General features: G+C 41.5%; 1 protein-coding gene across 1 annotated transcript in view; it reads left to right on the top strand.

Annotated features, from left to right (window-relative positions):
* The window catches only part of LOC308679074 (syntaxin-1B), a 66,627-nt gene extending 40,745 nt beyond the window's left edge, over nt 1-25,882 (top strand). The window contains exons 3-10 of the mRNA XM_081346309.1: nt 6,300-6,399; nt 8,165-8,239; nt 10,389-10,462; nt 12,368-12,476; nt 14,446-14,519; nt 15,646-15,783; nt 19,148-19,258; nt 25,692-25,882. Coding sequence (XP_081202435.1) covers nt 6,300-6,399; nt 8,165-8,239; nt 10,389-10,462; nt 12,368-12,476; nt 14,446-14,519; nt 15,646-15,783; nt 19,148-19,258; nt 25,692-25,772 — 762 coding nt within the window. The 3' untranslated portion in view covers nt 25,773-25,882. The remainder of the gene's footprint in view (nt 1-6,299; nt 6,400-8,164; nt 8,240-10,388; nt 10,463-12,367; nt 12,477-14,445; nt 14,520-15,645; nt 15,784-19,147; nt 19,259-25,691) is intronic.
* The last annotated feature ends 270 nt before the right edge of the window (nt 25,883-26,152 follow it).

Below are 26,152 nucleotides of genomic sequence, written 5' to 3'. Positions count from 1 at the left end.
CAACCTTGAGCCTGGTGGGACTCGAACCTGCACTAATTGCAGGCAGCTGGTGTTACTTAAGGAGGCATTAGCCCACTGCTCCACCAAGGATGGAGGCTCGATTTTAAAGATGGGGAAATAAATGGGGTGATTATAGGCGAGAGAGCCTGAATCTTGCCTTCAGCACTTTCATTTCCCAAGGCACCTCACCTGCATTAAGCCAGTCCATCTTCAAGTGGCAGGCATTTAACATGCAAGTGTATCTTTTAAAGTTACGGTGTAGCCTCTATTATAATGCACAGGTGCTGGAGGTGGAGAAATGCAGGGTTAGGAATTGTGAAATTGGTGTTTGCATGTCTGGTCCTGTTCCCAAAGGACATCAGTGATTACAGTCTGGAGTCTTAACAGTCTGGAGAAATGTTGCTCTTTAAAAAATTACATCATAGGAGCAGCAGGTTGATGACCTGGATTTAGGCAAACAGGCCTCTCAGTCTCATACGTTGCTCATGTTAGGCTAAGGTGTCAGCCCTGTAGTACATGTCATGCGCAACATGGAAGGAAGCCCCTGTCGATGCTGATGTGGTGATTCAGTAGAAAGGTATTGAAAGAATGCTTGTGAGGTGCACGAGCCAAGGCTGAATGTTTCAGAACCTTGGACAGGGTTTCCTAGAATCGGCTCACAAACATGGTTCAAGTCCCTTTGCATCACACTGCCCTCTAGTGATGAGTTAAGGACACTGTCGCCCTCTAACAGAATAAACCATTTTGAGCTTTTCAATAATTCAAAAGGTCCGAAAGGTGCTTTTTCAAAAGGCAGCTGGACTTTGTTTTTCTCTCAAGAAGTTTCACTTCTCATCCAGGACGCTTCTTCAGTTCTGACTGAATGGTGAGGATGGAAGGATTTATATTCCTCGCAGTAAATCCTTCCATCCTCACCATTCAGTCAGAAGTGAAGAAATTTCTTGGGCGAGAAGCAAAACGTCTTTAAGGGAAAACAAAGTCCAGTTACCTTTTGAAAAAGCATCTCTGGAACAAACCATGACCTGGATGACTGAGAATATCCATAGACAATAATTTGAAGGGAATCTGTAAACCTGACCAACAGGTGCAAACTACAGTACCCCAGTTCTAGTCAGGACCACCAACCATCACCGCCCCCCTCCCCCCCACACACACAACCTCTCCTTTAAAACTTTTATGTGTCTTTGGAGATTCTCAATCATCCAGGTCAGGATTGTTCCAAAGATGCTTTTTCCAAAAGGCAGTTGGATTTTCTTGGGTTTTTTTTTTAAAAAAAATTGCTTTGAAAACATTTCGCTTCTCATCCAAGAAGCTTCTGAACTGAAGAAGCTTCTTGGATGAGAAGTGAAATGTTTTCAAAGGGGGGAAAAAAAACCCCAAGAAAGTCCAACTGCCTTTTGGAAAAAACGCTTTTAGGTTTACACCTTCTAGTTTTGTTTCTGAGTTTCTTCAAGTATGAAGAGAATTGTATGGATGGAAGGATGGATTGATGTAAATGGGAAGGGGGAGGTTGATAATGGGGATGGATCCTTTGCACCAGAATATTACTTGCAAGAGAATGCAACCTTCACAATAACTCCCCCCCCAATTCAATGGTCCCCTTTCTTTCCAAATGGAACAGAAAGAAAAATACAGGTAATCCTCGACTTTCACCCATAATTGAGCCTAAAATTTCTGTTGCTAAGTGAGACACTCGTTAAGTGAATTTTGCTCCATTTTACGAACTTTCTTGACGTATTTGTTAAGTGAATCACTGCAGCTGTTAAGGTTAATAATGTGATTATTAAATGAATCTGGCTTCCCCGTTGACTTTGGTTGTCAGACAGTCGCAAAAGGGGACATTGCGACCGTCATAAATATGAGTCAGTTGCCAAGCATCCAAATTTTGATCACATAACCGTGGGGATGCTGCAACGGTCGTGTGAAAAATGGTCATAAGCCACTTTTTTCACTGCCGTTGTAACTTTGAACATTCACTAAATGAACTGTTGTAAGTCAAAGACTACCTGTACTTTACAAAACCCAAATAGTTTGTTCATATGGTGTCCACAGAGATGCTCAAGAACGCAACCCTCTTTTGGAAAAGTTTTCTTTTTTTTAGTCAGATATTGATTTGAAGAATAGAAAACCCTATTTTTTCCCCATTGTAGGAAGTAAAGACTTCATCATGGTTCAGTACAAGCCGGGGATAAACAACATGGCAACTGCTTTAGGAAGAAGGTTACAGTTTATTGCAGAGGAGAGCCAGACAGAAAGATGGTTCTAGCAGAAAAAGGGCTGAGCGCATATAGGGAGTGGGTTTTTATACCCTTTGGAGCCTTTTGTTTGGAGTAATTTCCTGTATCAGGCTTTGTATTTCCTGTATCACGTATTCTGACCTGAGTCTGGGTGTGCCTTTCTGGTATTCGTGATGCTGGTGGGTCAATCCTATTGTGTCCAAAGGTCATATTCTGCTTCCCTGGGGCTGAGGTATGTAGATTTTAGGTCTTTGTCTTCCTGAGCTTCTAGCTCCAGCCTTCCTGATGGTTTTGAAGGGATTTTATTATGCTTAAGGTTGATGTATATGTATATGTATGCATGTATGTATGTATGTGTTAAGAATTTGTCAAGGCTTTTTGAACCTGTGGCTCAGGAAGTTAAAACAACTGCCTAATATATAATCAGCCCAGGTTCGAATCTCAGATAAAGGGTATGACTGACTGATGAGAACATAAGAAGTTCGAAGTGATCATCTCAGCCTCCCAAATTCTTTATTAGCAATTTGAATAATTTACACAAATAATGAGCTGTCATAAGTTGACTATATCCTGTGGATAAGCCTTGAGTCAGGCCAAAGCAGGAAAGAAAGAGTTAATTAGCAAGGTGCATTCAATATCTTTGTTTATGTGCAAGCAGCTTTGTAGGTGCTTTATATTGAGAAGTTAGTTATATAAAAGCAAATGTTTTATATCTTTGTTTATGTGCAAGCAGCTTTGTAGGTGCTTTATATTGAGAAGTTAGTTATATAAAAGCAAATGTTTCATGGGGAAACATTTGCTTACATGAAAAGAGCATGGTAAGGGGAGGGGGGAAAGGAGTTATGGTGGAGCCTGGGTTGTTGTGTATGAGTCAGCATCTAGGAATTATTTTTCTGTACCTTTTGGTTCCTAGTACCAAGACCAGATCTCTTTGTTCTGGAAAGCTATAAAAGGTGGAAGACATCTTTCCTGGTTGCTGCCTTCATCTCTCTACCAGCCACGAAGAGAGACGTGGCCACCCAACTCTTATTTTGATCAAAATAAAAGTGGTTTGCTTGCTGAAACCTCGGCTCAGGAGTTTCTTTTGGCTCTTTTCAATTCCTGAGTAACGCTGGGGCAATTGTGAGGCTAAGTGTAAAACCTTACAGTTTACATTTGCATTTCTATAGAACTGGTTTCTGCTTGGGGGAAGGAGACCTGGGACTGTTAAGAAAACTGGCACGCTTTCCTGGCTCTTCAATATCTTTTTAGGGTACATATTTTTCTGCCCTTTTGATATTTCCTTCTCTGGGGAGCTGACTTCCCACACCATCTTACTGGTTTTAAAACCTGAGGGGGCTACAGATGAGAGTCCCCTATTGAACTGGAGCTCACATCTTTGGGGCATACACAGTGAGCATCTTTCACCAATAAACCTTCTTCCCAGTATGATGACACTGAGAATAGGGACCATGTCCTATATTTTCCTTCCTCCCCTGGATGTCGCCTTGTGATGACATCAGCAGCCAGCTTGCTTCAGCCTTCCTGCTTTTGGTTTCTCCAGGGTCCTGCTGCCCATTGTTCTTCTGAAGGAAGCGCAGAGGTTTCTTATCCCAAGGCAGATGGCTCGCTCAGGTTAAGAATAGCTCCTTAGTAAAAAGGACTTTGCATTCCCAGCATGCACCGGGGGGAATTATACACTCCTTCATTCTCATCTCTTCCACTAGGGCCAGGGGTAGGCAACCTTGGCTCTTTTATGACTGGTGGACTTCAACTCCCAGAATTCCTGAGTCAGCATGGCTCAGCTTGGAAACCTCTCCCTTTTCCCTCAGCATGGCTGGCTGAGGAATTCTGGGAGTTGAAGTCCATGAGTCATAAAAGAGCCGAGGTTGCCTACCCCTGCACTAGGGCCAGGGATAGGCAACCTAGACTCTTTTATGACTGGTGGACTTCAACTCCCAGAATTCCTGAATTGAAGTCCGCGAGTCATGAAAGAGCCAAGATTGCCTACCCCTGCACTAGGCCAAGGGAGGGATTTTGTGTGTGTGTGTGTGTGTGTGTGTGTGTGTCTGCAAATGAGCCAAACAGCCTCCATAACTACAGGTAGTCCTCTACCTACGACCACAATTGAGCCCCAAATTGCTATTGCTAAGCAAAACAATTTTAATCTTAAGCGAATTAATTAATTTTAATGTTAAAGTGAATTTTTCCTTATTTTACAACCTTTCTTGCTGCAGTTGTTAATGAATCACTGCAGTTGTTACGTTAGTAACACAGTTGTAAAGTGAATCTGGCTTCCTCGTGTCAGGAAGTCCACTGCAACCGTTGAAAATATATTTGCCAGTTGCCAAGTGTCTGAATTTTGATCAACGTGACCAGGCTGCAACAGTCGTAAGTGTGAAAAAATGTCATAAGTTGCTTTTTTCAGTACCATTGTAACTTCAAACAGTCACTGAAGTGCTGTAAATCGAGTACTGCCTGTAGTTTCTTTGTCTGGTTGCTTTGGAATGTGCTCTGTGGGGGGAAAAAAAGATCTCTGAGCAGCTTATTTTAAATAATTGCCTATAAAAGAAAAATCGCCCTATTGTGTTTCCTGCATGACTGCTTATGAGCAGTGAAGCCGCACTTTCTGCAGTTTATTGCTTTCTTACCTATTGGAGGAGATTATGAAATCTTGTTCTTGGTGGGCTACCATCTGAAGGAAACCAGAGAGATAACTTGCAATAGTGGGTCTTGCTGCAGAGGTACGGGGACAAGAGTTTACCCCAACCTAACACCTTTTAAAAGGGACGTGGTGGCTCAGTGGGTTAGGACGCTGAGCTTGTCGATCAGAAGGTCGGCAGTTTGGCAGGTCGAATCCCGAGTGTCGCGTAGCAGAGTGAGCGCCTGTTACTCGTCCCAGCTTCTGCCAACCTAGCAGTTCGAAAGCACGTAAAAATGCAAGCAGAAAAATAGGGACCACTACGGTGGGAAGGTAACAGCGTTCCGTGCGCCTTTGGCGTCTAGTCATGCTGGCCACGTGACCACGGAGACGTCCTCAGACAAGCGCTGGCTCTTGGGCTTTGAAACGGAGATGAGCACCGGCTCCCAGAGTTGGAAAAGACTAGCACGCATGTGCGGGGGAACCTTTACCTTTACCTAACACCTTTTAAAGATAATGGGACAGCAGTTTTTCAAACTCCTAGCCAAGGTTGCGGTAAAGAATGCCAATGATAGCTCCAGTTGAATGGACTGAGCCAGGGGTAGGCAACCTTGGCTCTTTTATGACTCGTGGACTTCAACTCCCAGAATTCCTGGCTCAGGAATTCTGGGAGTTGAAGTCCACAAGTCATAAAAGAGCCAAGGTTGCCTACCCCTGGACTGGGCCTATCTTAGTTTTTTCATTTCCCGACTCTGCAGTCAGCTTCAAGGGTCATTCATTTAGGGATTGTTGAACGTTACAGGGGCACTAACTTTTGACAGGTCTTTGTACGTGTGGCCTTTACAGCATTCCCCCATGGTCACGTGATCAAAATTCGGGTGTTTGGCAACCAACATGTATTTACAATGCTTGCAGCATCCCGGGGTCATGGAATGGCCATTTGTGACCTTCCCAGTTGGCTTCTGATAAGCGAAGTCAGTGGTGAAAGCAGACTTTGCTTAACAACCGCGCGTGAGTCACTTAAATGCAGTGATTGGCTTACCAACTGCGGCTAAAAAGGTTCTAAAATTGGGCGTGATTCATTTAACCACTGCCTTTCCCCCATAGAATTTCTTCTGGTCCCACAAGTGTGGCCATAAGTCAAGGACTACCTGTGGTCTATTCAGTTTTATCTTACAGTATTTTGCAAATGCAGCTGTCATGACTCTCATCTTGTTGTTTCTGTCTTTGGCTCCTGGGTGAACCCAAGCAAATGTTTATTGAACAAGGCACTGTGGAATGTAATGTATGAACCTCAGGCTCTGATTCTTCAAAACCCCAAGGGAACTGGTCACTTAGGGACAGTGGCAACTCTGAAAACCTCAGCCTGTTTCCTAATTCCTGAGGTTTAAAGCAAGCCATACGAGCGAGACTTGATGCACGCGTCTGTGTTTCTTGTCCAGGTAGAGGAAATTCGTGGCTGCATCGAGAAGCTCTCTGAGGACGTGGAGCTGGTGAAGAAACAGCACAGCGCCATCTTGGCTGCCCCCAACCCAGATGAAAGTGAGTGAAAACATTGACCCAGCCTCTTTAGCGGCCCTTGCATATGCATCCTCAGCCACTCCATGTCAATGCTGCTAACATCGAATGTTCTTGCTTGACAACATAGGGAGATGTAGCCTTTTTCTTTAACTTGTATGTTACTTTTAGAGTCAGAAATAGTGGACGCTGGAGGAGGAGTAGAGAGAATGTATCTCAAGACTGTTTGTAATAAGAGAAGATAAGAATGGGCAGGTTGAAGAAGGGAGGGAAAGCTTGCATTTTAAACTAATTGGAGAATGTTTCATGACTGTTAATTAGAGGAGGGAATTGTGCTTTGATACAATGTGTTTAGGGGAAGAGAATTCAGATTTTTGCTTCGAAGCTATGCTACTCGATTAAAAGATTCTTTAAGGTAAACAATGCCTTGAAGTTCTTTGAAGTATTGCATTTGTCGGAACCTTGACATTAAAGGCTGCATCTCCCTATGTTGTCAAGCAAGAAGATCCGATGTTAGCAGCATTGACACTCATACATACACACTGGAGAGGCCCAGTGCTCTCTCATCAGATCCTGTGGGAGGATGGAGGTAGGCACTGCATGTGGAAGGCCATCAATTCAACCATCTCTCTAATCTGCTGGAAAAATGGCATCAAAATACAACTGGTGGGATTAGAGATGTTCGGAACAAAGACAGCGGGTAAGGTGAGACATTGTGGAGGAGTATCACGTCATGCTGAATATGAGGGGGGGAAAGATTTTCCTCCTCTTCTCACAAGGCTAGCAATTGTGTCACTCACTGAAGCTTCAGGTTGGAGATTTCGAATCAGTAAAAAGGCAGACCTTTGTATAATGACATATACAAGTAGTCCTAACACCCATGCGTTCAGCAACCATTCATAGTTAGACGAGCACTGAAGAAGTGGTAGGTATGGCTGGTCTTCAAAGTTGCAGCTGTCTTAGCACCCCAGCGGTTATCCGATCATGATCTGGATGCTTGGCCCCCGGCTCACACTTACGACGGTTGCTGAGTCCCATGGTCACGTGATCAATATTTGTGACCTTCCCTGTCAGCTTCCTACAAGCAAAGCATAGGGGAAGCCAGCAGGAAGATTGCAAGTCGCTCTGGTAAGTCTTCCCCCACCAGGCAGAAGTCACTCCAAGCCTTGACCTTGTGCTTTGTTGCAACAGCTCCTTGCACACCCCTGTGCTCTCCCGCCACTTGGAAGCAGCAACTTATCTGCCTGTCGGTCTCCTTGTGAGTTGCCTGGAACTTGCATCTTCCTGCCAACTTTCTCATTGCTTAGGGGTCCTTGCTTCAAAGCCTGTAAGCCTTACTTAGCAAGCAGTGGGGATTGCCAGCATTGCTGTTGCATGGTGATATAGTCACTTGACGTTGGACTTTATGACTGCATCACTTAGTGGAAATTCTAGCCCCAATTATCATCATTAGCCAAGAACTACCTATGCTTAAACTGGGTTTCTCTGCCATCAGGTATAGCGATGGCCACCAATTTAGGTGCTTTTAAAAAGAGACTATTTTAGAGGGTACTTACCTTGATGGCTGCTTATTACTTCCAGCATCACCGGCCGCATCTGTTAAATCCAGGTTTTGGGGTGTCTCAAGGAAAGAGGGGATAACTCTCTGAACCAGGTTTGTGAGTTGAATGCACCTGACTGACCACGGTGGGACACAGAATGCTGGATTGAATGTCTTCTTGACCTGACCCAGCATAGTTTTCTTTGGTCTGTAAGCTTCAGCATCCTTTTATTGTTATTCATTTTGCAGAAACCAAGCAGGAATTGGAGGACCTCACAGCCGACATCAAGAAGACGGCCAACAAGGTGCGCTCCAAGTTAAAAGGTAAGGGCTGAAGCTGCAGCTTTATGTCTTGGGGTTTGTTTTTTTTTGTTAGCATAAAATGTATCTTTATTGGGATTTCAATGGAGTACATCACTTAACAGCATCATGGTGAGTCTTAAAATTGCCTTTTAAAGTAACCCACTTTTACTCCTATCTTGAATTGTTGCAAAGAAAACTACCCTGATCTGTTAGTAAAATCACAAGGAGTTGAATTCAACCTTCTCGTACTTACCCACCTGTGCTCCGTAGGGCTTCCCTGTGGCACCTGCATACCTGCCCACCTTTCATAGCATCTGCCCACAGCACAATATACCCATCTGCACACCACAGCACCTGCCTGTGGCACCTGCTGCAGCCACTCACCCACCTGTGCCCCATAGCATCTGCCTGCAGCATCTACACACCTGCCCAGAGCACCTGCCCATGTCACCTGCATGCTTATCTGTAGTTCTCTGCCAGCCTGCTTCTCTGAGACACCTATCTCTTCTCAAGTCATGGTCCCAGGAAGTTCTTGGTTAATGACTTATGCAGCTCTGGGGTTATGACAGCAATTTGGACTGTTGGGACTGCTGTCTCTAAGTGAAGTGGGCATGTGATGTGTTTACAACCGCATCACTTAGCGATGGAAATTCCAGTCCCAATTGCCATTGTAACCGAAGTACTACCTGTACACATTTCACTTTCTCCCACACACAGACTTGTCCAGTTAATTATTTATTTATTTATTTATTTATTTTAATTCCATTTATATCCCGCCCTTCTCCGAAGACTCAGGGCGGCTTACAAGCTTAGCAGTAATTTGTTAGGTTTGTCTATTGCTTTTCCCCCAAGAATTCAGGATAAAATATATCATATTCCCTCTTCTGATTTTTATTTCCACAATAATTGTGGAAAGTTGTTCTGAAAGGTGATCTGGCCCTAAGTCAACTCAAAGCTTAAGTTTGGATTTAATGTGGATTTTTGTGGTCGAAGTCCATTCTTCTTTCATCCAAGTCATAAAATAGTTTGCAAAGTTTCAGTTATATTATCACAGCAAAGGATGATGAATCCTCAGGTAATGTTGGCGAAGAAGAGGCAGAGGTGGAGTCAAGAGAGGATGCAGCCTAGAATCCTTACATGTCCACAAACACTTCAAGTCCAGCCGCTCCCCCCGAATTCCATTGACTCTTATGTAATGCAAATTTAGTGCTGACCATTAGTTGATTAGATTCTTGTGTATACAACTTGTGCAATAAATCATCTTAACTGGAGCTTAACTATGGTTCTGATTCTTTGTGTCTGCCTTGACCTAGAAACTTTCATGGCTCTCTTCATGAAAGGATCAGATAGGTGGAAATGTTTTACACTGCAGGAGGATGCCTTAGTGTGCACAGTAAGAAGATGACCTTGACAGAGACATGCAGACTCCATTACCTAGGCAAAACGGGCTAAAGCTTTTTTACATTTAGAACATCCAGATAACACTGAGAGGTAACTCAGACAACACACTTCTCTAATTCAGTGAACTATAAAAAAGGAGGTGCAATACAATCAGACTTGTTATTCTGTTGTTCTAGCCAATCTCAATAAAAAATAGTTATAGACATCCTAGGGGAGTTGATTTCATGGTGTACTGCTAGGTGGAAAAGACCTAGGGAGACAGAGGAAAGAGATGCGGCCTAAGGAATGTTCAGATAAGAGACAGCTTAGCCTGCAGCTGCAAAAGAAGTAGGGCAAAAGAAGAAACCTTCCCTAGTTTTTCAGGCGGTAAAGGAGACTATGGGAGAATTATACTTTCAGGCTTGCTAGATTGATGTCAGCCTTATCAGATAGACCAGAGAGAAAACAACCAAATAAGCTAATTTTACTATATTTATTTTGTAAAGCTTCATTAACAAAATCTGTCGATTTTTCAGCTACGACCTACGGTATGTTGTCTCTTATCTGACTATTCTCTAAGTAGCATCTTTTCTCACTGTTTCACAGGGTCTTTCGCAATTACCGTTGCAGCCCCTGTCGACTAGTGGGGCTGACACCTAGCCTGGGAGACTTCATCTGTAGCTCACCAGCTGACCATTAAGGGCAGCAATTCAGATATCCGTTGCACTAACTCACTGGTTTTTCATTTCTATACTACAGCTCTGATTCCTCATCTATTTTCTTTCTCCAGCGATTGAGCAGGGAATTGAACAGGAAGAGGTGCAGAACCGATCCTCCGCTGACTTGAGAATCCGGAAAACACAGGTACTCTTGTCTTGGATCTCCTCTGGCATTGTTTTCTTCATTTTCCAATGTTCTTTTGTTTTTCCCATAATTTTGCTTCTGCTAGTTTCTTAATTGGGATTTAGCAATTATGTATGCTTCTATTTCACTTTTGAAACAACTTCTGAACTGGAAAGAATTCTTTTTAAAAAGATGGAAATGAGGCAGTGGTTGCAGAACAGAGGCAAAGGAGGTATCATATAAAAGCAGGGATATCCAACCTTAACAATGATTAAGATCTGTGGACTTCAACTCCCAGAATTCTTCAGCTAGCTGGGGAATTTTAGGAGTTAAAATCCAAAAGGATACCCCTGCTATAAACCTAACCCCTTACAATCTTTAAATCAGGACCCAATGCAGAGCTAGCCCTGTCTCCTTCAGATCTATGACTCTTGACATGCTGGGTGAAGGCGAGTATGGTCCTCAAGCCAACATAAGTTGGGTATCTCCTATGTTAGACAAGGTCCTTTGATCCCTATCTAGCATCAATTTACTGTAGCTTTGACTCTTAGTTGACCAGATTCTTGTATACAGATAGTGGTAATAAACACTTCTGTGGTTTGGACTCAACAAATTTGCCTGGTTATTTGCCCCTGACAGATTGTCAGTCAATCAAGCTTTATGTATTTTTCCATCTGATTATTTTACTATTCTAAATTCAAAGGTGCACCGTGCTTTCTTCTGTTCCACACTTAAGAGAATGTCTTATCTAAAACAGCAGTTGCCTATAAGAAAGAATAACAATATTTTGGTTGGGGTTTTTTTTTAGCAACACACATGCGAATCCCAAGTTACGATGCAGTTATCATCTGCATTTTTAATAATTAAAAACTGCAGTCAGGTTATTAAGATCCTCAGCAACAACACTCCTAATCAGCTGTTCCAGCCAATCTTTTTATGTCAGGGAATTGCACAGCTGGCGTCCAAATGAAGTCAGAGACGCTGACACGAACTTGTAGTTTTATATAAATAAATACATTTAACATCTATATTTACAGTAGACAAGATAGTCAGGTGCATACTAAGTTCGTGAGGTAAATCACAGAACAGCATACAGAGTACACAGAAGAAAAAAGGCGGGGGAAAAAGGGAAATCCCCTTCTCACCCAGCAACCAATCATAGCGCGGATTGCCTCATACAGGAATTCGCACTCTCCAACCAATGAACTACAACTGTGTGTTCTGGCCCATTATACACTTTACTGTTCCAACTATTATATTAAATATCTTAACACTTTTGACACTGAAACTATAATCCTACACACGTGGTCTCTGTCTCGCCCCCCCCCTCCCTTTCTGGATATATTTTTTTTTCTAGTAGAAATCTTCTCCCTTGAAACTACTAAAGCTATAGGTGGGTTTTGTATTGAGTTGTTTGGGTTGTTTTTGTAATCGCTTCCGTTGCTTAGCTAAGACCAATTTCCATGCTTTGGCCCTATCCCCTTTCTTCCCTTAAAACACTATAGGTGCAACATTAAAAAAAAATTTAATCTAAAAAAAACTGATCACAGGGTTACTGATTTATACTTAATCATACTTTGAAGTATAGAATTTCAGTCAAAAGGATACACAATGGAAACCCCAGTTCCCGTCCTTAGGTTTCAGTGGAATCAAATCTTTCTTGAAACAGAGGATGAGAGAAAAAACCTTTGGCAGAGTTCTCTCTCTCTCTCTCTCTCTCTCTTTCTCTCTTTCTCTCTTTCTCTCTCTCTCTCTCTCTCTCTTTCTCTCTTTCTCTCTCTCTCTCTCTCTCTCTCTCTCTCTCTCTCTCCCTCTCCTTCCCTCCCTCCCTCTCTCCCTCCCCCTCCCTATCTATCTATCTATCTATCTATCTATCTATCTATCTATCCTTTGCCTCTCTAACCATCTCCTCATTTTCTTCCCTAGCACTCCACCCTATCTCGCAAGTTTGTGGAAGTGATGACAGAATATAACACAACTCAGTCTAAATATCGAGATCGATGCAAAGATCGTATCCAGAGACAGCTGGAGATAAGTATGTCAGTTTATCTTTCTAAGTGTTTGGCTAAAAAAAGGGTCCAAATGCAGCTCCTTTAAAAAAAAAACCCAAAAAACACCTTTTGTTCCTACATGGTAAAATATTAAATGCATTCCCCCAGAAGAGATGGATCGTACAGGCTGGAAGTGGGTGGGTGGGTGGATCCTCTGTGATATTACTTGTAAGAAAGATGAGGTAAAGGTAAAGGTTCCCCCGCACATGTGTGCTAGTCGTTTCCAACTCTAGGGGCTGGTGCTCATCTCCGCTTCAAAGCCGAAGAGCCAGCGCTTGTCCGAGGACGTCTCCATGGTCATGTGGCCGGCATGACTAGACGCCAAAGGCGCACGGAACGCTGTTACCTTCCCACCGTAGTGGTCCCTATTTTTCTACTTGCATTTTTACGTGCTTTCGAACTGCTAGGTGGGCAGAAGCTGAGACGAGTAACAGGTGCTCACTCTGTTACGCGGCACTCGGGATTCAACACGCCAAACTGCCGATCTTCTGATCGACAAGCTCAGCGTCCTAACCCACTGAGCCACCACGTCCCTATAGAAAGATGAGAGCAGTACATAAATGTTTTTGTTTCTGACATGAATAAATAAACAAAGAAGCACGTAAATAAGTGCAGAGTGGAACTTATAGAAGAGAATATTTATAGCTCAGGGTTGAATTGTGAGGTTCTTGGTCTTTTCTGAGCTTGGTTGTTTTCTTGCAGATGTTTCACTGCCCAACTAGGTAACATCATCATCAGTAGTAAGTATATAAGCCTCCCCTCTTTGGGGGAGATGGGCAGTTTAGAAACAGGAAATATAAATACATAAAAATAAACATAAACAGGAATAAAACTCTACACTGACTAGCATTGATGATGTTACCTAGTCAGGTAATGAAATGTCTGCAACCCTGATGGTGTTTTGAAACCCAACAGATTAGGCGCCATCTAGAGCTCGGAAGATATGGCTCCTCCAGAGAAGTGTTGTCATTCAGTGTCAGCCTGTGGGTTCGGCAGTTGGGTCGGACGATTCAGAGGAGGAGGAGGGGGGTGTTGGAGAGGTTGCTGAGGGTGTTGGAGAGCTTGCTGATGAGAGCCCTCAGCCAGGCCCCTCCCACCTGGTTACGACGCAGACACAGCTGTGTGAGCCTGACAGCGTGGATGAAGATGACCCACAGCTGGCCCTGTTCAAGGACGCCCGACGCAGGAGGCAGTCAATCAGGAGTAAACAGAGGAAGGCAATGGGGCACCTCGGAAGGAGGCAGAGAGAGGCCACGCCCTGAACTGTTTAAAAGGGAAATGCGTGGGAGGGCTGGTTTGCTGAAGGCAACCGTTTGAATAGCTCCTGTTTCATGGTTCGTGTCTTGTTTTTGCTCTGTTTGCTTTTGTGTCCATAATTTTGGCAGGCTTAGTTCCAGCCTCTTGCCTTCTTGTAAAGGGGTTGTCCCTGCCTTATCTGCAGGGCCGGTAGTAGGCTGGTACAGAACAAGAAGGTGGATGGCATTTGAAAATGCCTCCTTCCAAGCCTTGCAGTCGGTGGAGTCCTTAAGTGAAGGGATCTAAAGCGAGCTGTTCTGCAAGGTGGTCCAAATGAGATCTGGTTCCTCTGCCAATGCATAGCAGCATAGTTTCCCCTTGTACACCCCTTTTAGGAATGAAGATTTTAAACATCTAAGGTTTAGAAAGAAGAAGAATGAAAAAAAAAATTCAGGCATTTCCTCCTTAACCAGAGGGGGAGGGAAGGCAGTTTGGGAATTAGCCTAGAAGAAAGCTGGATCCTGTGAGTCAGTGCTTTTGTCATACCGTGCAATTGTTCCTCATGACCAGTGCTTTTTTTGTAAAAGAAAAAGGTGCCGGAACTCACACATGTCATACTACAAGGTTCCATTCAAAAAAGGTGCCGGCACTCCGTTCTGAGCGTTCTATGAGGAAAAAAAAAAGCCCTGCTCATGACTCTGATTTTCCTTCTTGCAGCTGGCAGGACAACAACCAATGAAGAGTTAGAAGACATGCTAGAGAGTGGCAAATTGGCGATTTTCACTGACGATGTATGTATCTAGGGCCTCCGTTGGCTTCCGTGTTCTCGTGGGGTTAGCAGAACAGGTAGAATGCAGCTTGGGAAGCAGGTGGAGTGGCTGAACATTTCAAAGATGGATCTCACGTGGTTGAAAGGTGGCTGCAATAGCAAGAATTTGTAGACACTACGAGAATAGCTCTGCTGGATCAAGGCCCATCGTAGCCCAGGATTTTGTTCCTCTGTTAGTCAACCACAGGTCTTTACAAGCCGATGATGGAGACATATCGTCTCCCATCCTTCTCCTCCTGCAATTTGGAGCCATTGTGTCCCTAATCCAGGGCTAGTGTTAAATCACTAAAACCAACAACCCTTGACTGACCTTTTCTCCATGACCTTACCCGGTCTTTGAAAGCCTCCCATCTTGTGTATTGACTCCCACAGGCAAATTACATTCTGTGGAAGAAGTGCTTTCTCTTGTCAGTTCTGTCACTTATTATACTTGGACGTTTGAGAGATGGAGAGAAATCTTTTCTTTGACCATGTTCTCCATCTGATTTCATGGTTGAAATCCAGTTGCCAGAATCCAAGGAAGTAAGGGAGATCTGCAGTTGGGGGGAGCGGGGGGTGGGGAGAGACCAGGGCAGAAATATCCCACCATCTGCCTATCAGAACTACTTCTTCTTCTTCTTCTTCTTCTTCTTCTTCTTCTTCTTCTTCTTCTTCTTCTTCTTCTTCTTCTTCTTCTTCTTCTTCTTCTTCTTCTTCTTCTTCTTCTTCTTCTTCTTCTTCTTCTCCTCCTCCTCCTCCTCCTCCTCCTCCTCTTCCTCTTCTTCTTCTTCTTCTTCTTCTTCTTCTTCTTCTTCTTCTTCTTCTTCTTCTTCTTCTTCTTCTTCTTCTTCTTCTTCTCCTTCTTCTCCTCCTCCTCCTCCTCCTCCCTCTCTCTCTTTAAAACTGTAATTCCTATCTTCAATCATCTATAAGAGGCACTTGTTGTTCTGTACTGGTGTCCACGTCAGCTTTCATTGTTCCAAATTACTAACCAAAGGATGGGCAGATAGAAAGAATAGTAGGCTGGAGCAGTTGTTGGATTGATGCTTTTTGCTAGATTCTCTCCTGTCTTCTAATCATGTGTCTTCTAACCATGTGGCTTTCTTCAGATCAAAATGGACTCACAGATGACGAAGCAGGCCCTGAACGAGATTGAAACCCGGCACAACGAGATCATCAAACTGGAAACCAGCATTCGGGAGCTCCATGACATGTTTGTGGACATGGCTATGTTGGTCGAGAGTCAGGTATGGAAGACAAAGGTAGAAAGAGCTGGATGGCCATGTCAGGTTATCTTTCAAGATTGCCTGGACTACTCAGTTTGTTCAGAAGACAGGTGGAAAGCTGGGAAGAGAGGGCAGAACAAAAGATTAGACCAAATAATTTCAGAAAAAAATCTTTGTTCACTACAGGTCTCCTAATGCGAGGCTATTCCTTTAAAATCCTGCACAATGTCGCAGCCAGGGATCTCCTGCATTGCACTGAGATCTGTTTCTAAGGCTAATGCCCCTTCTTGGAAGGCAGGTGTTGACAAATGGCGGGTCAGTGTTTATCATTAGTGGGATCCACCAATGATTTTCATTTGCCACCAGGCCAAAGGCCAAAATGATAATCTTTACATTTTTATGTTTTAAAGAGCCAAGTCCTTTAAAGAGCTAAGTTAACTTAATATGAATTTAGGTTATGTTGAAGCTCTTTAGGTACTGTTCCTTAAAAATCATTTTAACGCTTTTAAAATATTGTTCTTGTTGATTCAGATTCTTTCTTCTCCTGTGCTATTATTTTATTAAATTGTATCTCTTTGTAATCTGATTCATGCTCATATTTTTAATTGTACGTTTTTGGTAAGCTGTCCCAGGAATGTGGGATATATACAGGTATTCTTCGACTTATGACCACAATTGAGCCCAAAATTTTTGTTGTTAAGTAAGGCAGTTTTTAAGTGAGTTCTGCCTCATTTTATGACCATTTCTGCCACAGTTGTTTAATAATAATAATAATAATAATAATAATAATAATAATAATAATAATAATAATAATAATGTTGGAAGGGACCTTGGAGGTCATCTAGTCCAACCCCCTGCTCAGGCAGGAAACTTTATACCATTTCAGGCAAATGGCTGTCCAGTCTCTTCTTAAAAACCTCCAGTGTTGGAGCATTCACAGCTTCTGGAGGCAGGTTGTTCCACTGGTTAATTGTTCTAACTGTCAGGAAGTTTCTCCTTAGTTCTAGGTTGCTTCTCTCCTTGACTAGTTTCCATCCGTTGCTTCTTGTCCTGCTTTCAGGTGCTTTGGAGAATAGCTTGACTCCCTCTTCTTTGTGGCAACCCCTGAGATATTGGAACACTGCTATCATGTCACCCCTCACTCTTCTCTTTGTTAAACTACACATACCCAATTCCAGCAACCGTTCCCTATATGTTTTAGCCTCCAGCCCCCTAATCATCTTTGTTGCTCTTCTCTGTACCCTTTCTAGAGTGAATCACCGCAGTTGTTAAACAAATTATGCAATCTTCAGGCAAATCTGGCTCCCCCCCCACCATTGACTTTGATTGTCTGAAGCCAATGGGAAGGTTACAAATGATGATTATAAGACCCAGAGACAGGGCAATTGTCATAAATATATGCCAATTGCCAAGCACACTAATTTTGATCATATGGCCATGGGGATGCTACAGTTGTAAGTGTGAAAAATCGTCGTAAATCACTTTTTCAATGCCATTGTAACTTCGAACAGTTGCTAAATAAATGGTTGTAAGTTGAGGACTGCCTGTATTTCAAATCATATATGTGAGGGATTGATATACTGACCACCCACTCTTCTGTGGCCACTTCTAAGTGGGGGCAGTTTGCAAAAATTGCTGATCCTTAAGTATCCAAAATTTTATCATCTGTGTGCAAGGGGTGTTATTAGCAGGTTTGGAGGCCTCCAAAGGTTTGTAGAACTCCCCCCCAAACACACACACACACACACACACACACACACACAGAGAGAGAGAGAGAGAGAGAGAGAGAGAGAGAGAGAGAGAGAGAGAGAGAGAGAGAGAGAGAGAGAGAGAGAGAAAGAGAGAGAAACTTAGTGAGGAGTAAGCACTGTAGATGGATACAGAATAAGCTGCCTCTGGTAGGCTGTGCAGTGGGGAAACCAAGAGTGACAGGGAACAGATTTGAAGATTTTGAAGAAATGTGCAGAACAGCCTTCACTTGCAGATTCCTCACACACGAGATGAAACAAAGAATGAAAATGGAGTCACTGGGGACTGCAGTCATTCCCTCCTCCACCGCCCCTGTCAGCCAAAACCAGTGCAGAAAAAAATTACTGTGGGATTGAGGTTTGGAGTCATAACCATCAACATCTCTTCACTTCCCAGAATTCAACCCTTCCTGGAAGCAACGCTTCTCTTTCTCCCACACACACTCTCACACATGCTGGAAAGCTCTGCCCTCAATTCTATGTTGAGGGGAGGTCTGCAACTAGTCAGTGCAGAGAAGAAGAAGAAGAAAAAGAGGGAGGGAGGGAGGGAGAGAGCGAGAGAGTGCAGTGCTGTGTCTGTTTGGGCTCAAATCTAACATGTATGAAGCAAAGCATCCAGTTTTGGTCACCACGATGTAAAAAAGATGTCGAGACTCTAGAAAGGGTACAGAGAAGAGCAACAAAGATGATTGGGGGACTGGAGGCTAAAACATATAGGGAACGGTTGCTGGAATTGGGTATGTGTAGTTTAATGAAGAGAAGGGTGAGGGGTGACATGAGAGCAGTGTTCCAATATCTCAGGGGCTGCCACAGATTAGAGGGGGAGTCAACCTATTCTCCAAAGCACCTGAAAGCAGGACAAGAAGCAACGGATGGAAACTAGTCAAGGAGAGAAGCAACCTAGAACTAAGGAGAAACTTCCTGACAGTTAGAACAACTAACCAGTGGAACAACCTGCCTCCAGAAGCGGTGAATTCTCCAACACTGGAAGTTTTTAAGAAGAGACTGGACAGCCATTTGTCTGAAATGGTATAGGGTTTCCTGCCTTAGCAGGGGGTTGGACTAGATGACCTCCAAGGTCCCTTCCAACTACTACTACTACTACTACTACTAATTATTATTATTATTATTATTATTATTATTATTATTATTATTATTATTATTATTATTATTATTATTATTATTATTATTATTATCACTAAATCAGCACAATGGATGTATACTATGAATTACAACGTTTATGGAGATTCTCAATCATCCAGATCATGATTGTCCCAAAGGTGGTAGAACTGAAGAAGCTTCTTGAATGAGAAGCCTAAAGGTTTTCAAAGAGAAAAACAAGAAAAGCCCAGTTGCCCTTTGGGACGCCCCTGAACTACAAATTAACTCTGTAAACTACAGTATATTACAAATCAAATTTATTTATTCAGTGAATAAATAAGACTAAATAAAACTCAGTCTACAGAGAGGATTGGCCTTCCATAGTTTCAGATTCCCAGTTGGTGGTCAAGCTGAGGGATGGGCATGCCCTTAGTGTCCTTAAGATAATATTTTGTAGGCTATCCCTACACTTGTCAAGAATATGGAGCCACCCAAACTTGAGCGTCCTACCTTGACTTCTTTTCTCCTCGTTTCAGGGGGAGATGATTGACCGCATCGAGTACAATGTTGAGCACTCTGTGGATTATGTGGAAAGAGCCGTCTCTGACACCAAGAAAGCTGTAAAATACCAGAGCAAGGCTCGGAGGGTGAGTACGTGGGCCTGGCTATCACAAGAAGCACGGGATTTGGGGATTTGGGTAGCCGAAAAGAGAACGATACTTTCACTTATTTACGAAGGTGTGATCTGTAGATAAGACAGACTGGAGGGCTAAAAAGTTAAGGAAAGGACAGGAGCTCAAAGAAGGACAAGGAAATGGGGAAAAAAAGGAATAATGTGAAAAGCAAAGAGCATTGCATGGTTATCCATTGGACCTAGTGTTAGAATATGTTGTTGAAAAAATGGTTTGTTTAACAGAGTATTATTAATACACAGTGGAAGTTGTACTGGGACTTTTAGGCAAACAGTAATGCACTAACACGAGTTTTATAACTTATTTTTACTCAGACAACAAAAAGAAACACAGTAAGAAATAGTCCAAGTATCAATCCAGTATCATGCACATAAAAGTCAGTCCATAAAAAACATAGTATCAAAATACAAAAGCTGCTTACCAATATCAAAAACAATGTACACTGTAGCAAGCAGTTGATTCTTGAGAGAATAAATATCAAGTTAGCAAACAAGAGAACAAGAGGTATCCAAACACTAACATCAAACACATATACAAGAGCAACTACGTGTAACATCTAACTCTCTTTTATGTGGAATAATTACAGCCACACCCTTAGGCCGTTTAACTCCTTAAAGGTGCTTTTACTCCATTATATAATATTGTCACCCAAATCAAGTTTAATCTCTAACAATCTCCCCTTTTGGGTGGCATATTATACATATATTTTTACAATCTCAAATTACACATATCACAAACAGATTTATGCTTTATAGCACCCTGAGCTTTAGTAAACTGGTCAGCAATATTATCTTCAGTTGCACAATATTCCAGTTTAATCAAATTATCTTTAACACATTGTCTGACATTTAGATACCGTAGATCCGTATGTTTTGATCTAGTTTTCACTGCAGCGTTAGTTGCTAATTTTATAGCTGCTTGATTGTCTTCATACACTTTTATTGGTTCATTACAATTTAAACCCATATCAAACAATAATTGTTTCCATACCAATAGCTCAGTACATAATAAAGATAAACAAGAAAATTCGGATTCAGTTGTTGATAAGCTTATATGCTTCTGTCTGTTAGACCTCCATCCTACTAAAGCGTTTCCCAATAATACAACCAATCCTGAAGTGGATTTCCTGGTTACAGTATCAGATGCAAAACTAGCATCTGCAAATGCTTTTAGTTCCAATTCCTTTGTTGGCTCTAGATATAGAGAATAATGTATGGTGTGCTTCAAATATCTTAAAACTCTTTTCGCACCTTGCCAACATCTGGTTGTAGGATTCTCACAATATCTAGCTAAATGATTAACTGTAAATGCTATGTCAGGTCTTGACCAGTTACATAAATACATCAAGCTGCCTATTAATGATTGATATATCTTTTTATCAAAGACATTGCTGTTATCTGCTGAACTCTCAAAACCTTGAACCATAGGTGTTTTTACTGGTTTACAGTTTTCCATATTATAACGTTTCAGCAAACCATTAATTTTCTTAGCTTGAGACAATTTAAATCCTTTACTAGTCCTGACAATATCCAGCCCTAGATAATGACTAATAGCTCCTAGATCTTTTACTCTAAATTTTCTTTTTAACCCTGAAATTATTCTTTCAGTTTCTGTTTCATCTTTTGCTATAATAGCAATATCATCAGTGAATAATAATAACAATGATAATTCACTATTTTGCTGTTTTATAAATAAACAAGGATCTGCAATACTAGCTTTAAATCCCAAACTATTTAACTCTTTTACTAAACATCTATTCCACTCATAACCTGACTGTTTTAAACCATACAAACTCTTATTCAGTTTCCAACAGTACCCTACCTTACTTTCTATTCCTGATGGAACTTTCATATATATATCATGGTTTAATGTTGCATGCAAATAAGCAGTTTCAATATCTACATGTTTTATACTATAATTCTTATTTGCTGCCCAAACTAAAGCAGCCCTAAGAGTGGAAGCTCTTAACGTTGGGGAAAATACTTCATCATAATCACTATTATTCTGTGCAAATCCTTGAGCAACTAATCTTGCTTTATGTATTACCTCTCCTGTAACACTTTCTTTCAGTTTAAAAACCCATTTACATCCAATTAACTTTTCTGTTTTAGGTATTTTAACCTCTTGATAAACATTAAGATCTTGCAAAGACTTTATTTCTTTATCCATAGCTACTTTCCAATTCTTTCTTTCATTCTCAGGATACATTTTTATTTCTTCAACATTAGAAGGTTCAATGTCTATTTGACAAATTAAACCTGCCTCGAAACGATCAGGCTGTCGTCTTTCCCTGTTAGACCTTCTGAGAATTATTGGACTTATAGGTACATTTACATTATTATCTTCTTCCTCTCCTGTCTCCACTATCAGTGGTTCTTGTTTGATCTCTCTAACAGGTTCCTCCTCTTCTTTATCACTTTCATTTGAGGAGTTAGTTAAATCTTGTTGAGGAATATATACAATATCTTCTACCCTTTCCCAGCCTGACTGTTCTTGAAAAACAGCGCTAGAACTACAATAAATGTTTTTAGTACCTTTCTCCCAGAACCGATAAGACTTATGGTTTAACTCATAGCCAACAAAAAATAATTGTTTAGCTCTATGTTCTCCTTTATTTCTTATTGAACTTGGAATATGTACCCAAGCAGGTGTCCCAAATGTGTGAATATAACTAAGATTTGGTTTTCTCTTATACCATAAGGTATAAGGAATTTTACCTGTAGCTGAACTAACCACATTGTTTAAAATATGATTAGCACATTTTGCTGCTTCTCCCCATAAGCTATCAGGTAAACCAGAATCTTCAATCATAGATCTAATCATAGCTTGCAATGTTTGGCCCCTCCGTTCAACAAATGCATTATGCTGAGGTCTATAAGGAGCTGTACGTCTATGCTCTATTCCCTCTGAAACTAACAGCTCATTGAACTGTTTATTAACAAACTCAGTTCCATTGTCTGTTATTATGGTTTTTACATTTAACTGAGTTTTCCTTTGTACAAACTTGAGCCAATTAGATATTGTTTGTATAGTTTCAGTTTTTGACGTAAGGAGATAACAGAACCCATATCTGCTATAATGGTCTAGAATATTTAATATGTAGCAAGCACCCCCTAAACTGGGTTTCATAGGACCTATCAAATCCATAAATACCAGTTCTAATGGAGTTGTGGTTTTAAATCCATCTAACCTATTAGCTGGTGCTGCCCTGCTCTTTTCTCTACCACATACGTTACACTGTAGATATTTCTTACAAGCCTTTAACTTAAACCCATTAGACAAAGCTACAGTTCTTTTTAGTGTATTAAAATTCACATGACCCAATCTTCTATGTAATAAATGAATACATTCATCATGTGGTTTTTGATTTGTACAAGTAGTAGCCATTATTATAGGATCATTGCTAATTACAAACAAACCGTCTTTCATATTAGCTATTAAGTTCACTTCATTCTTTTGAATAAGACATTCCTCCCCTTGGAAAGTAACTTTAAAACCTGCTTCCAATAATGCCTTAACTGATAATAGATTATAATCACATCTGGGAACATATAGCATTTCCAAATTTTGTTTTAAAAATGAACAGTAAACCTTACCCTCTCCAGAGACCTTGACTCTCCAGCCATTAGCCATAGAAATATATTTTTTACTAGACCTTATATTCTCAAAATCCCTTTTTATTTTTGAAATACAGTGTGTAGCTCCACTATCTACCACCCACCAATTGTGGTTATTAGTAGTTCTATTAGCTACAGCTACATTAATCAGCTTTTTATTCTTTCTATGGCTTTCCTTTCTCTGACAATTACTATTCTGACAAAACTTAGCAATATGTCCCTTTAACCCACAATTAAAGCATTTCCTTAAAATATAAGCAGATTCAGTCTTCTTTATTTCTTGTTGCAATGGCTCTCTCAACTGTTTTCTCTCCATACGACATCTTGATTCTTCCAACAACCTTCCAGTTATTGAAGAAACAGTTAGGTCTTCTTTGGACAAAACCTCCAAGGACGATACAAAGGCATCGTAGCTCTCATCCAATGATGATAAAATGATGTAAACCTGGTGAAGCTCTGAGAAAATAAGTTCTTTTTCTTGCAGTTCCAACAAAGTTGCTTTTATAAAGTTAAGGTGAGCTAACATATCGCCATTCTTTTCCAGTCTAGCTCTAAATAGCTTTCTGGTAAGATTTATATGAGCACCAACACTGTCCCGAACAAAAATCTTTTTCAACTTAGCCCAACATTTAGCAGCAGATTCTTCTCCACGCACATGGACTAGCTGTTGGTCTCCTAATGTTAGCCCAATGATAGATAAAGCCTTATCATTGTCTTTATTGAAGTCTACAATCTTCTTGTTATCTTCTTCATTAGTTGGATCCCAGGCAGTTACATCAGGAGGATTATGGACTATTTTCCAAAGACCTTGATTTTGTAATAGCAAACTACATTGTGTAGACCAGGATACGTAGTTTGACCCATTAAGCCGGGTAATGCAGAATGGATTGAATAGTCCTTGTGCCATTGTCTGAATTTAAAAACTCAGTTAGGAAATATAAATACAATACTGTGCCTGTCCTCAGCACCACACTGGATCTGGGCCCATAACCATTGTTAGAATATGTTGTTGAAAAAATGGTTTGTTTAACAGAGTATTATTAATACACAGTGGAAGTTGTACTGGGACTTTTAGGCAAACAGTAATGCACTAACACGAGTTTTATAACTTATTTTTACTCAGACAACAAAAAGAAACACAGTAAGAAATAGTCCAAGTATCAATCCAGTATCATGCACATAAAAGTCAGTCCATAAAAAACATAGTATCAAAATACAAAAGCTGCTTACCAATATCAAAAACAATGTACACTGTAGCAAGCAGTTGATTCTTGAGAGAATAAATATCAAGTTAGCAAACAAGAGAACAAGAGGTATCCAAACACTAACATCAAACACATATACAAGAGCAACTACGTGTAACATCTAACTCTCTTTTATGTGGAATAATTACAGCCACACCCTTAGGCCGTTTAACTCCTTAAAGGTGCTTTTACTCCATTATATAATATTGTCACCCAAATCAAGTTTAATCTCTAACACCTAGGTTGTTCTGTTCCAGCCTACAACCGGCCCTGTTTGTGTGTCAGGGACAACCCCTTTTTCCTTTTTACAGTCAATAGGCTGGAAAAACCCAACCCAAATTTATTTACAGTTCAAACAAAAAAAGCAACAGAATATGTTCTTCAATAAATGAATCAAAATATCAAACAAGAGTCAACAAACAAGAGTTAAACAGAAGTAGCAAGAACAGACCAGGATTCCCTTAGAATGTCTCCAAACAGTTGCCTTCAGCAACCAGCCCCGCCCACACCTTCCCCTTTTATTATCAGTCCCAAGGCGTGGCTTCTCACTGCCTTCTCCTCCTCTCACTGAGTTGCCTCATTGATTTTCTCTGCTCTGCTCTGCTCTGCTGGATTGCCTTCTGCTTCTAGCGTCTCTGAACAGATTCAGCTGTGACTCTTCTGAGTCCGACACCTCGTACTCTCACAGCTGAGCCTCATGAGGAACATGACTGGAGGGGCCAGGCTGAGAGTCCTGCAGTGCATCAGAGCCTCCCTCTGACACCAAAGGCTCTCCAAACCCCTCCTCCTCCTCCTCAGATTCATCGGACTCAGCTGCTGGGAGCACAGGCTGACACTGAATCACAACATAGGTATGGAATACATACAGGGAGAAATACTCATTTTTTATATTTGGGGAATGAATTGCAGACCACTAGATCAGGGGTCCCCAACCCTTGGTCCGTGGACCAGTACCGGGCCGCGGCATGCCAGTAACCGGTCCACACAAACAAGCAAAGCCCCATCCGTGGGATGCAGGCAGCTCACAAAACCACACACTCTCCGGTCCCTGGGAAAAACCCCTCTCCACGGAACCAGTCCCTGGTGCCCACAAGGTTGGGGAGCTCTGCACTAGGTCACTAAGGAAAGCAAGGTGAGGAGAAGGAGAATGGGTTGGTGTGTTGTTTGCTTACTGAGCCGTTTTAAAATCAAAATTAAGTAAAAAAAAATGTAGTTGATAAAATACAAGGCAGGAATCTGCTCAAATGAAAGTGGTTTTTTTCCCTTTGGTTTACCAGATAACTTTTATGTGCCAACCTGTAGGTTTTAAATGGTGAATCTGTCATAGTAGCATGATGGAACACCTTTTTGGAGGTCAATCTTCATAGATTTTATCCAAAGCGTTACTAATATACTTCTTTGTCTTTTTTTCCCCTTTTCTCTCTCTCTCTGTCCCTCCCCCCCCCCTCTCTCTCTCTCTCTCTCTCTCTCTCTTTCCTTCTGTCCTCTTTCTCTGTCTTGCTCCGTGGATTTTCTTGGGTAATGTAGAAGAAAATAATGATTATAATTTGTTGTGTGGTTCTTGGTATAGTACTGGCCTCCTCCATCGGGGGCACTCTTGGGTTGTAAATTAAAGCAAAAAAATATTAATAATAATATAATAATAATTTAAAAATTGTACATGCAGTGGATATAACAGCACATGTTCCAGCTACCTATAGATAAAAACAACTTTATTGGGTCAGCAAATCTAAGTTTGTTGTTCGGCATCCATCTCTTCATCCATTTTTACTCATTTGCTGGGCACCAGGCTACCACCCAGAATATTCAGGTATTCTGGGCCTTATCCAGGGGCCTTGTTGTCATGCTGCCCTTCCCACAGCACCATGGTCCAAACTGTGTGATTCCTGCCTGCCCCACAGACTTTTCTCCCCTTTCATCTCAGCGATTAACCCCGTGGGAAGGAATGGCTCATGATCTTCTTTTCCTACATGGCATGGGAGACAGCG

The sequence above is a fragment of the Vipera berus genome (assembly GCF_964194415.1).
Source record: "Vipera berus genome assembly, chromosome: Z".
Taxonomy (NCBI): domain Eukaryota; kingdom Metazoa; phylum Chordata; class Lepidosauria; order Squamata; family Viperidae; genus Vipera; species Vipera berus.
Note: the sequence above shows the minus strand (reverse complement) of the source record. Positions and strands in the feature narration are given on the sequence as shown.